Genomic DNA, 13091 nt, shown 5'->3' with positions numbered 1-13091 from the left:
CCTATTAAGTCACTCGTCGGTGTACGGTTTATTGTGTGTCCATGTTATGAACGTTGTGAATGCTGCTTTGAGTGGGTAAGTGCCGCTGTGGGAGCGTGCCAGCCGTTAATGTTTTACCATTGCCTTTGTTAGTACTGTGGCATTGTGAGAATTTAGCAATTTCTCCATAATCTATTTACAAATTATTATATTTGTATATAAATTGTTGTAAAATAAATTCAAAACAAAACGTGTTGTTTAATCATTCCATGAAAAAGGAGTTGCATTGAGGTGTATATGATGAGGGATTCGCGTGTTAACCAAAATGTAAAGTACAAATATTTGTGGCAAAATAACGTTGTCTTGTATACAGCTCGCTTTTATAACATTTACAAATACTTCAAACACACACACACATGGGCTATGACGAAGAGCCTGACACATTGCTTAATTTCCATTGTTTCCAAGGCAGTGTTATCGATGAATGTGATGTGGTTTTTAATGTTTGCTTGTGCAACACCCGCCCCTACAGGACATGTGAAAAAGAGCTGCGAAGTTGAGCTGCGATTCCTCCCGTCTGAATTCAGATTTTTGATTCTGAGAGCAGCTTCACCAAATAATTAGTTCCAAATTCGTAGATTTTAACATGTCAAGTGAATATGGCAAATAGACGCTTTGAGATGTGCCAAAATTGAAGGGCTTTGCAGGCAAAGTAGCATTGGGCAAGCTGGTAAAATTGGGTGGTTACATTTTAACCCCCATATAGCTGTAGGTATGCAAACTGGGTTATGACTGCATGGGGCATTTACATTAATGTAGGTAGACCTGAGGTATGGGGGTCGGTTAAATGCAGGTGTTTTTTTTTGTAAAGCACAGGGCATTTACATTATTATACTGGTAGGAACCTCCTGGTTACACTAGCCCAAAGGTGATTATTGTGTCCGTCCGTCGTGCAGGGAGGAGCTGGGTGGGGAGGGGCTGGGTGGGGAGGGTGGGGCTGGGAGGGGAGGGTGGGGAGGGGAGGGTGGGGCTGGGAGGGGAGGGTGGGGCTGGGAGGGGAGGGTGGGGCTGGGAGGGGAGGGTGGGGCTGGGTGGGGAGGGGCTGGTCACCCCGTGGTACCCTTATAAAACTCAACGTTTAACATACTCACGCCGGCTTGTGCCTGCCCTCACAGTCGGGCATATTTACGGAATACACCACGCCGCCGTTGACCCTGGCCATTGACCGAGCAACCCAACGTTCCTACCAGCTCCCTCCGCAGGAATGTGTTGAAAATACGTCTAGTTGCATGAGGTGAATGGGAAAGGGACAATTATCATGTAATATCCCCCATACCAATGACCACTGCATTATGCCGAACAGTGTAAATGTTATGAACACAGGTAGTTTGAGTAACGTGGTATTGTGTTGCTATTTAAAGCACCTGAGGTAACATTCAACCCAGACTTAATTTACAGCGTTTATTTAACTCTTTTTTTTCACAATTGAACAAGTTATACAATTTTGAGACATTTTTCAATCGTATTTTAACAAGTTTTAACGCATTGGTAAATTCAGGGTTTTCATTTTTGTCGAGGTTTTAAGTTGTACACTTTCGTAGAAATACTCGTATTCAAATAACTTTAAACTCGTGATAAAGTCTAATAAAATATTTGTTTTCATATGCTATTTGGACATGTTACTTTTTAAACGCACTATTAGCTCATGCAATTCTGCAACCACTCCTGATCCTGTTGCGCATTGGCCCACTCGAGCCTGCCTCCCGATCCGAGATGCCCGTGTTCCTCTCGATTCGGTGCAACCAGGTGTGACGAAGCCTGCCAAGTGTGACGAGGCTGGCCAGGTGGACAATTGCAATCGACACTTGGTCTCACTCGGTACCTCTATTTAAAAGAATGTTGCCTTCTATACAGATCGCTGTTTGAACATTTCCAAATCCTTAAAACACACATACTTAATGGGCTATGAAGAAGGGCGGGTCGCCTGACACGTTGCTGAATTTATATTTTTCTGAAGGCAGTGTTATCGATGAATGTAACTTTGTTTGGTCCTTTTTTTCTGCGTTTGCACCAGCCGGCCCCTATTGGACATTTGTGAAAAAGACCTGCATAGCTCATCAGATTCCTCCGGTCTAAATAAATATTCTGAACAAAACTGTCAGGGTGGCATGGGCTGAGGTGTTTAACGGCATCTTTCCGACGTGGCCGAACGCCGATAATTGCCGCTCGCCTACCGCAAGATGGATGTTTCTAAGACCGGTACATGCTGTTACTGCATCGTTGGCGACACATTCGTACTCCATTCCACGTGGAACAACATTGACACATCGGTACGCGGTACAGTCCATGTCTTGGCCCATTGCGATCTTAGCAAAGTGAATATCTGGGATAATGTGAATGACGAGGCCGAGCAACCCAACGTTCCTACCAGATCCCTCCGCAGGAATGTGTTATATTTGGCGAAGGCTGTTTATGCTATTGTATGTCATTCTTTGCTTCATCCGGACGCCTGCTGGAGGATACTTTGCAATCAACCTTCTTGCCTTCACCTTGAAGAGGACCCATGACGTATGGGGTGAAAGTTTCAATGAACGTTCGCGAAGTAGTTGGAGTGAAATAAATGTTGTAGGTACCCACTCTGTAGCATAGGGGTCCACGCCATTTGTTCTTTGATGTTGACCTACGGCAGGGGTCGGAAAACCTGCGGCTCTTTTACGAACTGCTTCGTGACGTAATGTATGTCTCTATATGTATATGTGTATATTATGCGTGTATGTATTGTGGGGAGCGGTAGCGTAGCGGTTAGCACACTGCGCTACTGAGCCTGGCGACTCGGGTTCGATTCCTGCTCACGGCCAACACCGGTGACGGTCACCTGAACCGGTACTGGGCCTCCCCTAGGTCGACTCAGCCTCATGAGTACCTGGTGCGGTGTGTAAATATCGCCACTAGGGAGACAAAGGCGGCCGAGCGTGGATGCTGACCACCCAACCCCATGTACCGTGATGGCCTTCATAGGTGCTCGCCAACAGCACTTGCCCCAACCGTTTGTTACATGCTACACGGAGGATCCTTGTGTATGTGTAGTGTAGTAGAACGACACGACTGTATTGGCTCGGTATGAGGGGTGTCGGCAGGTATCACGGGGGTCGTGACACTGCGTGAACCCAATAGGACAGCGTCTGAATGAGACGCTGTCGCCTCGACAGACCTGGTTTCACCTGAGGACGGCTGCTTGCGTTGTGGCCGAAACGTCGTGAGAATTATTTTATCATGTTTTATTTTTATTATTTTATTACTTCCCTTCTACGTGACTTTACCGAAAGAACCAAGAATATGTAGGGTAGCAGTGGAGTAGAAGAAGTATAGGGTATCAGTAGAGACGGAGATGAGGAAGGTACGAGAGGTGTAATAGGGTAGCGGTGGAGCAAGGGAAGAGGTGACGAGAGAACGGATAGGCTAGCAGTGGAACGGGAACGAGAGAGACAGTCGGAGTGAGACGGAGAAGCCGAGAGAGAGCGACGGCCGGAGTGAGACGGAGAAGCCGAGAGAGAGCGACGGCTGGAGTGAGACGGAGAAGCCGAGAGAGAGCGACGGCTGGAGTGGGACTGAGAAACAGAGAGGGGAGTCGGCAGAGACGGAGAGAGAGGGAGGAACGGAGCGAGCGAGGCCGGCGGAGCGCGGCGAGCGAGCGGAGAACGTGCTGGAGAATGGTGGCGAATGTGCTGAGTTGGATAAAATAAAGTGACGACAGAAAAGGAAGAAGTTGTCCGCGTTAAGTTCAGCACTACATATGTATTGCGCACACAATTGTCCATAGGCCCATTGTGCACTTTATAGTCAACGCAATGTGCCTGCTTGGCTCTGGCTTTTAGCAGCCAGCAAGTGATTAAATATCTCTCTCCATATGTGCAATTTTTGGATTGGATCTTTCAATCCTCCAAAATCTCTTTGGCACAGCTTCCTGGCAACAGCAGCCTTGTAGATGGAATGAAACATCGAGGGGATCGCGTCTTTTGAGAACTGCGTGTGCAAACACAACAAGACGCACGGCTTATCTACGAGGTGTTTGCAAAGATTCATTTTTACACGGTCATAAATCAAATCTTGAGTCAGTATGATCAAAACTGCATCGAAGTTATTCACTATTTCTTCCATGATGTCTAGAAAAAGAGTACCAGCAGGCTGGTCATCGAGAGTCTCGCACTCGACCTGCCCTACCTCTTTGGCCAACTGCTGAATGTGCACAGCCAACTGCGAGTCAGCCTGTGAATTGTTTGCATGAAATATGAATATATCTTGTGAATTCCCTTGCGGCTTTATAGGATTTTTCAGTAGGCATTCATAAGTGTCCCGTAAGCCTATGAGTGAAAGTGTGTCCGGATTCCGCTCGGCTGCCCCAAAGCATATTTCAACTTGGAGCGCTGGATCAATCGTCTCATCCGAACCTTCTGTGTGTTGTAGGATGGCCAGGTACATGCGAGCTAACTCGTAATGCCGTTTTGCAGCTAAGTTCTTGATGAGGCCGGACAGAGTGTCTGGATTAGCTGGGCTCTGTTTGTCTGCTTCCCACAGTAAACTGAGTGCCTCTTGGTGCCGCCCCACGAGCTGGCAAAGTTCCGATTGACTGCGAAGTTGCTCTGGTTTTGGGATCTGAGACTCCGTCAAATCACGCATTAAGCACTGAAACGCTACCTTCACTGGAACTTTGGCCTTGGCCGCGTGCTCAATAGCCATTCGGAAGAAATCCTGGCTCTTTTCCTTCTCGCCTCGATTTTTCATGGCCAACCCCCACTTTTCGTATGTTTGGGAATAACTGAAGTGACTGATATATTTCGTTTGTTGCAATGACTTAATGAAACATTCGTCTGCTTCCTCGTGTTGACCAAGTGAAGTGTAAATGTCGGCCAGAGCCAGATTAAGTGCGTGAGATTCTTCACTGGATAAATGAATAGCAGCGTTCATGCATTCTATTGCCATGGTCAAATTTTGAATTACCTTTGGATTCTTGGTATTTGCATATAAATTAAAATAGTAATTACGATTCATCATTACTGTTTCCTCTCTCTGATTGACAAAAGGAGTTTGCCCTCGACTCGGCTTATTTTGGCATTCCACATTCTCATGAGCAAGAGTGGCAGAACTTTCTCTGGAATCTCCATATTGTTCTTGGCTACTCCTTCCTCTAAACTGGCGTGCATTTTTATCACCCCTGGGAAACCTCGGGGGTCTCCAGCCACGATCTGGAAGAACAGGAGTTATTCCTCTTCCTATAGCTCTTGCATGATCCTGCGTGGTAGAGCTTGCATATCTATATGCACCATAATTTGCACGTTGTAGCCTGCCTCTGTTGAGAGGAAAACCCCCTCTTCTGGAACATGGGTGAAAAAATTCTGGCTGTCCTTGTGGATGGCTGCATGGTGGATGCTCTCTTTGTTCACTGCGTAATGCATGGAATGAGTTGCTCCAATCACGGCCACCCGCTGGCCTTTCCTCCATCCATCCCATATCTGAATGGCTGGCTCTTGGTTGACTTTGACTTCTCCTGCCCCCTGGGTTCCCTCTCCGACCTCCGCGTGGCGCAGGAAATCCCCTCTCTCTGCCTCTTCTCTGGTCGTGTGTGGAACTGTTACATTGAGCTGGACTTGACAAGTAAACATCTTGAGGCTGTCCCGTTGCTTGGCCTGATGTATAGATATCCACACCCGGGTACATTTCGTGGGTCCCTTGCCTATCATACAAATTAGCGCGCTGCGTGGTGTTGTGACTGGTGTGTGCAGGGAATGTCCTCTCAGACACACCGCTTTGCCCTCTCCTCGTCCAACTTGCCGAGCGTCCTTCCCGACTGTCGGCCCTCTGCTCCGTGTGATGCATGCCTCCTCGTTCTCTTCCTCTGTCATTGCCACCGTATCTTGGCTGACTTTGGCTCCTTCTTTCCCTGGGGTTTTCTAAATCGGAGACATGAATTAATTTAACTTGTTGCAAAACACAAGAAAGCTCTCCAATACTTTTCTGTGACAGATTGGATGTTGTCACTCCTTAGATATTATTGTGGAATATATTTAGTTACGAAATTTCCTTTGCTTTGTAACCGATAAAAAATATTACATTTACTTTACTGAAAGGCCTCACTCACTCTTCTTACCTTCCTCGTGGGCTTTCAATGCGAGGGATTTGTAGGTCAAGCCCAGGTGGTGGAGATTAAACGCTGTTGAGTAAATGGAGTGTGCCTTCCACAGCAGTTCCAAGGCCTTCTCATACTGACGTCTGTGTCTCTGGTGCTTCCCGGCCCTCTCCAGCACCCAGTAGTCCGAAGGTCCCAGCTCACATGCCAATTCAAAGCACTGTGACACAGTAAGTTTCTCATCTGTCACGTCTATGACCTTGTCTCTGTCATAGTTCATTGGTTTGTGCATTAATTCCTGAAAATTAGCCCAAATTATATCAATGTCAAACTCGGAAATCATAGAAATTACCACCAAACTCTAATACATTATACAATTAAATGTCAAGTAGTATACATACTGATAGCAGAAGTATATTTATACATTCAAATTTAAATAAATTAATGCAAATACGAGCAAATACACTCCTACAGTTTAAATTAAATAACTATACAAACAATAATGTTCTGCCTCACGGCAGGGGTTTTGCCTCACGGCAGATGGGGGGGGTGCGTATGTACACAGGAATTTCCTGTTTTTGATGCTAATTTTGGTCACGTGACCAGGAAGTTGCGATTTAAGGTTCCTGCTCAACCACGCGGGCGTCGGCCATTACACACATTATTCAAGATGGCGGCACACATCGTGTCCTAGTGAAGCCAGCCGCAATTGTCCATTGTGGGACTTTAATAAGCATTGTCTGTAAGTTCGTTTATGTTCTTATAATATTGGCAATGCTGTTATAATGTTAGAATGACCGTTATGATGCAAATGCGTTTATAATGCTGTTAAATTGTTATGATAAATACGAGGCCTAGTTAACAACGAAGCCTGCAACTTTCCTTAATGTGACTGTTACTTGTAATTTAATAAGTAGAGTCAAACTTGTACCCAAGTAACTATATTGCGATCCTGAGAGCAAGGATGACGAAATATCTCATCCACAATTTTGTGTTATGTGTAATACTGTACATTTGGGGTGCAGTGTGATGAATACACGATGTGCCTGTGTAACACAGCAGCTTATGCTCTTGTATAGTTATTCAGTGGTAATGTAGGGGCCTGGTCCATCCAGGGTCTATTATTGAGAAACATGTTATCTAAGACAATGTTCTGATGCTGTGGTGTTCATTCATTGTGTTGGTGTTTCTGGGTTATAACAGATGCTGTATCTGTGCTGTTTTCTCACCAGCTTTACCTCGTTAAATTCAATAAATGACGTTTGTAGTCGGACGTTCATCCTGGCTCTGAGGGTTTATTGGACGCGAGGTTATTTACTCAGCTAGCGGTGCAACGTAGCGCACAGCGAGGCCGAGACAAAGAAATCATGAAACATTACCTGCCAATAATGTTTTGTCATCTCCCCCAAAACAATGTAGGCTTTGGCAATTAATGAAGATTTGCCCGAATTGATGACATACTTCAATGATCTGCGTCCTTTTTCAAAATTTTCTTGAATGTTAAAATCTGAGTGCTCTTTCACAACGTCATTCACCATACTCCTGCAAAAGACAATCAAACATGTACCTCTGACATCACTCTATTATTGTACAACAGTCTCATCATAAAGCAAAGATTATATTTTTCTAAAATGGTTTGTGTTTTATATGACTGAGGAGATTTTATGTTGGAGAATCACAAGATTAAATCAGCATCTGGGGAACAAACTGGATATGACAAACGGCATACGTATCATTGTTTGGTGATTAATCAAAATCCACATTTTACAATAAATCAGAATAAATATATATAGTACGCTGACGTGTTGGGCAATGGCTCTTTATAGCAGATAGATGTCAAAGAGATTATTTTGACGTTATCGTTGAAGATTTATGGCTGGAGTCTATAAGTAACTGAGGCCCTAAGAAAACTTGTACTGTACTTTTTAAGACAGTTGACATGACCAATTTTAAAATTGTTATCATTTCTCTCTTAGCCATTGTGCATCAAACTGATTGAATTAAAAATGATAACTTGTGAATGTACAAGGCCATGAATGCACATTGTTATTTTAAATGAGCTACTTCCTAGGTGAAGTCAAACCAACCTGCAGCGCATAACCAGCTAATTAACTGTTCGAAGTTTGGAAATTCACAATTTTTACATTTTATTTTGCACAAAACTGCCAACAGAGTCCCTTATTTTCTGTTTAAGTGGTAAGGACAACTTCCTGAACATGAACACACACAAAAATAAACAAAACCTGCTGCAGTTTGAAGCCCTGCTAAAATTCCAGGACGCCATCTTGTCTGCAGAGCAGTGACCATGGCCCATCGTGATGGCCTGCGTGAACTTGGCGATGGCCTTCATGTAGGCGATGGGGCCCATTCTTGTGTAGCAGTAGCCCTGCTCGGCCAGCGCTGTGACGATTGCCTCCTTGTTTTCGCTCTCCTTTTCCATGGCGCACACTGCCTTCTCCGCCTCGGGGAATTTGTACTGGATCAAGAACATCTCGCACTGGTTGGCCAGGGCCGTGAGGCTGTGCGGCTCCTTGGCCAAGGCCTCCTCCACCAAGGGCTTGGCATCTTTATACTTGTTCCGACGCAGGTAGAAGTACGCAAGGCTGTTGAGCAAATTCAACTCGTTGCCAAATTCCTCGGCCAAGTTCGGGCATTCATGTTCACGCTTCAGCTTAGCAATGGCACTCTCCACTTGTATGACACCCAGGGGTACATCCAGGTTAAAGAGAGTTGGGAACTTCCTGCACCTTTCTCTGATTAATACACTTTTGTTTTCCATTGATCTGGTTTTGGAGTCGCAATGCCTGACAACCGGCTGTGCGGATCCAGCACATTAACTCACATAAAGTCGCTGTAAATAAACACAAACCATCTGTTAAAGTGATGTCAAAATCTGACTGGTCATGTTTTATTTATTGTAACTGGTTATGTCTGTGATCATGTACCTGCATAGACGATAGCACTTTTTTTGTAACATACTTTCAATTGTTGCCATTGACAAACGTGTATAACAACAAAAACTGTTGCATAGGTTTTCACGCTTGTGCTGTAAGGCTGTCTGACGCGTGGTCAGGTTCAAGTGCGTGTTGTTCGGCACGATGGCCAATGTTTCCTCTCTGCTGACAAGCTCGGGTTGCCACATTTTCCACAGACCCAAACCGAGACATGTTTCTCAGTCAGTAGAGGTTCACCAGAACAGTGTACTTGAATAAAGTAAAGGCAGAGTTAGTTGAATAAAGTTCAACACAATACCGGTAAAATCTTGGTTACAAATCATTTCCTGCCACCCAAAGACAATTTCCAGTCTGGGTCAGAACCTGGAACAGTGGCCATCCAACGATACACACCAGAGAGCTGTTTGTAATTTGCGTGTTAAAAAATATTCCGTGTTTGTAGTCCGTCTCTCTTTGAGAAGAGCACAATAACATAACATTTCATTATAAATGGTGTCCCAAGAAAACAGGACGCCGTTAATGTTATGCGTAGCATGTACGTTGCACTATACACTGTTTGATTCCCACGTAAGGAGCCTTAGGTGTAGTACAATACAAATCTCTTCTGGAATAAACTACTTTTAAAAACGTTTAACATTATTGGAAAATTATATACTTTTATGAAGACACTTGTAAACAACGGTGTTCCAACTCTTAAACTGAATTCATAGATAACAAAGTTAACCGAACATTTTGGGTATTTTTAGCCAATATTCAAAATCAACGTTTGGGTTTAGTCCTCAAAAAGATATGACCAAGGCTATCTCGTGAAACCCAGATGCAGAATCTCCAATGTGAAATGATTGCAACTGGTCTACTTGGGTAACGTCCTCACGAACACAAAGTCCTGTCCCCTGCATGCACGTGCTTACACAAGCCTGCTCATAACAAGAGGATGAACGTCAATGGGACTTGTGACGAACATGCCATATTGTCACTCCTAAGAAGTTGAACCGTTAATGGGTCCAAAGGTGTTACTGAACATACTTTGGGTGTGATCTGCCTGCGTCATAAGACGTTGGTGATAAGGTGTTCACTATCGGTTAAACTCGTTGCACGCGAATACAAAATTGAGTTTGTTTTCTCTCCATTGTTGGCTGTACAATATTTTGTTTCGTGAGTTCTGGAAACAAAAAGGATGATTTGAATCTCACTGTGTGCTGCTGTTGCACGCGTGAGAAATGTGACAATAGATATGGACGACATTTCAGGGAACCACACGTGAAGACGCGTTAACCTTTGGGCCGTAGTCCGCCTCTCCGGACACTGATTGCTATCGTGATGGAACTTTAAATCTGCGTTGAAACGTACGTATACTTGATCATCGATTATCCGGCTTCCAAAATTATCCGGCGGTCCCGGACTGATCCGGCAAAAAGACCACATCCAAGGGCTGTAACCATGCCGACAATCGTCAATCACGGGCGTGACAAAAACACAACAAAAAGTCGCCACGCTTAGTTTCAGTGTCAAATATTATATACAGTACGTGATATACTACGTACAATTTAAACAATGAGAAGACTGCGCGTGTGTACATTTTTCATGACTAACGAGTAGAGTAATACAAACTGCAAAGTGCGTTGTGTTGAAACACGAGCGCAGTAAGTAGCACGCACATCATCATCACGACATGCGGTCTCTTAGAGATTGGAGTGGTAAGTACGGGACAGCAAATACTGTCGTCACTTTTTTACAGAAGGATATTTATGTTCGTGGCTATATGTATGTTTATTTATGCCAATTTCACGTAGTAATCAAATTGAAACTACTAAAAAAACACCTAAAAACAACGTCTTTCAAGAATGTGCAACAATAATCTATTTAAAAGTAGTTTATCTTCTTGGTTCTTTCGGTGAAGTCACGTAGACCTGTTCTTCACCTGAGGACGGCTGCTTGCGTTGTGGCCGAAACGTCGTGAGAATTATTTTATTATGTTTTATTTTTATTATTTTATTATTTCCCTACTACGTGACTTTACCGACAGAACCAAGAAGGTGAATCCCTGCAGTCACAAAAGCTTTAAATCGAAATTTAAAAGTAGTTGATAATTATACGGCGTTTTTTAAAAATCCGACACTCACCCCCGGATAATCGATTATCTACTATACATCTTATATAACACAAAATATATACAAAAAGCACGTACACAGCAAATATATATTTGCAACTAGAGTTTGATGTTTGAATTAATTAGCGCGCGGTTGTCAAAAACGTTGCGTCCAAAGGGGGTGCACGGCCGTGGCGTAGCGACTTCAGTGATCGATTTGTCTCCCAGTCGTGCCCAGGAGGCTTTCTGCATCGCGGACACTCCGCTTGGCCCCATCACATCGTCGTTTTCGCTCACGGTCTCGAACACTTAACGCTGTAGCTACTGGTTGCACAACTAGTTACAAATACAGACCTTATTGGTCACCCCGTGCCACATTATAACGCTAAACGTTCATCCTACAGAGTCCCGTCAACAAATAGAAAAACAAAAATGTTTTGCCCGTATTGAAACGGCTGTACCACGTATGGAACTGAAAACTCAAATGTCCCTGTACAAGACTACGGGGTAAACCCGTGATGCATCGACAGCGATGTGGTCGTGCAAACATTTAATGAATCCTCGCAGCTAATGGCCCGGACGTGGCATCGCCTTCCTTACCTGCGCGCATGGCACGAGGTGGCACGAGCAGCGCCCTTGTGCTGGGGGTGGTGAGCCGAGCTGCTGGGGCGGCTCCCGCAAGTGCTGGGGGGGTGGTGGTGGTGGTGCTGGGGGGGTGGTGGGGTGGTGATGCTGGGGGGGGGGGGGTTGAGGGGGTGATGGTGGTGCTGGGGGGGGGGGTGTTAGGGGTGGTGCTGGGGGTGGGTGGTGGTGCTGGGGGGGGGTGGTGCTGGGGTGTTGGTGGTGCTGGCGTGGTGGTGGTACTGGGGTGGTGGTGTTGGGGGAGTTGGTGGTGCTGGGGAGTGGTGGTGATGGGGTGGTGGTGCTGGGGGGGGGGGCAGGAGGCCACTGCCAAAACCCACCTCGCTCCGCCAAAGCCGATGACGACGGACCGCTCGGCTCACGGACGCGTGAGCTCGGCGATTCGCATTCGGAGTCGCGTCTCGGGTCACCCTGGGGGTCTCTCTCTCTCCCCCGTGTCTAAATAGCTGCGCGAAACGGGCGTCGTGGTGGGTGGAGGTGCGTGGTTTTGAGGCTTGCCTGCTCCTTTTATTCGTTTGGTGAACATCGCAAAGGCGCCGTCATCGGTGTCGCGATGCAAATGCCGCGTGTGTGGATGTGTGGGTGGTGGTGGATTGGCAGGGCTCTCTGACTCTGCGTGGTTTTCACCGAGGATGCCTGCGAGGGTCGTTACCCTAATGGACTTCGGTGATGTTGAACAAAACTGAACTGAAAAAAAACCCTCGAAGGCCATTAAAGTTTATGAGTAGGCTGGGGGGGGGGGGAAACAAGATAAAGGCAAAGATCCCCTGTGTAGCCTCATCAGACTGTAGTGGCAAGTGCTGTTAGCGAGCACCTATAAATGCCAGCACGGCACACGAGGAGGTTGGGTAGCCAACACCACACACGGCCGCCTTTGTCTCCCCAGTGGCGATGTTGACACCGCACCAGGTATTCATTTGAGGCTGAGTCGACCTAGGGAATTCAGATAATCGTCACCGGTGTTGGCCGTGAGCGGGCATCAAACTTGGGTCGCCGGGTTCGTAGCGCAATGTAGCGCTAACCACTACACTACCGCTCCCCACTTCCCCCCCACCCCAGCCAACGCATTAAGATGATTAAGGTATTATGAGTAGGCTGGTGCAAAATACACACACAGTGCAGTTGAATGTTCACCAATAATCCTGTGCACCGGAGTAAAAACTCCCAGACCGGTTGCTGAATTTTCAGCGTTTCCTCGCAAATGCCACCGCTCAAACACGCCAACAACAACAACAACCGCAACGAAGACAAACACGGGGGGGAGAGATCTTCCTTCCACAGGGAGCCGAGCCTGGCCGCTCGC

At 45.9% G+C, this 13091-nt stretch overlaps 1 protein-coding gene across 5 annotated transcripts; it reads right to left on the bottom strand.

The window, feature by feature from the left end:
* Window positions 1–1426: 1426 nt before the first annotated feature.
* On the bottom strand, window positions 1427–10298 carry LOC144729187 (uncharacterized). Of its 5 annotated transcripts, none has more exons than XR_013587648.1 (4): window positions 8347–10298; window positions 7483–7645; window positions 6125–6401; window positions 1427–5927 (listed from the first exon to the last, which is right to left on the bottom strand). XR_013587648.1 is itself a non-coding variant. In XM_078609222.1 (4 exons), the coding sequence occupies exons 1-3, from the start codon at window positions 8880–8882 to the stop codon at window positions 6395–6397; spliced, it is 624 nt and encodes a 207-aa protein (XP_078465348.1). In that variant the 5' UTR covers window positions 8883–10298; the 3' UTR covers window positions 1427–5927; window positions 6125–6394. The 5 variants fall into 5 exon arrangements, 1 of the variants encoding a protein (XP_078465348.1); XM_078609222.1 differs by having other exon boundaries at window positions 7565–7645; XR_013587647.1 differs by lacking the exon at window positions 8347–10298 and having other exon boundaries at window positions 7483–7875.
* Window positions 10299–13091: the final 2793 nt, after the last annotated feature.

This window comes from Lampetra planeri, chromosome 31, assembly GCF_965212315.1.
Source record: "Lampetra planeri chromosome 31, kcLamPlan1.2.h2, whole genome shotgun sequence".
NCBI lineage: Eukaryota > Metazoa > Chordata > Hyperoartia > Petromyzontiformes > Petromyzontidae > Lampetra > Lampetra planeri.
The sequence above is the reverse complement of the archived record's forward strand: the minus strand, read 5'-3'. Positions and strand labels throughout refer to the sequence as shown.

What these genes read in the sequence shown, in the direction of transcription:
- LOC144729187 (XM_078609222.1), bottom strand. Translation starts at nt 8,882, where the DNA reads ATGGAAAACAAAAGTGTATTAATCAGAGAAAGGTGCAGGAAGTTCCCA. An exon ending in AGGGCTTCAAACTGCAGCAG is followed by an intron (nt 7,646 to 8,346) that starts GTTTTGTTTATT and finishes TGTCTTTTGCAG; the next exon opens with GAGTATGGTGAATGACGTTG.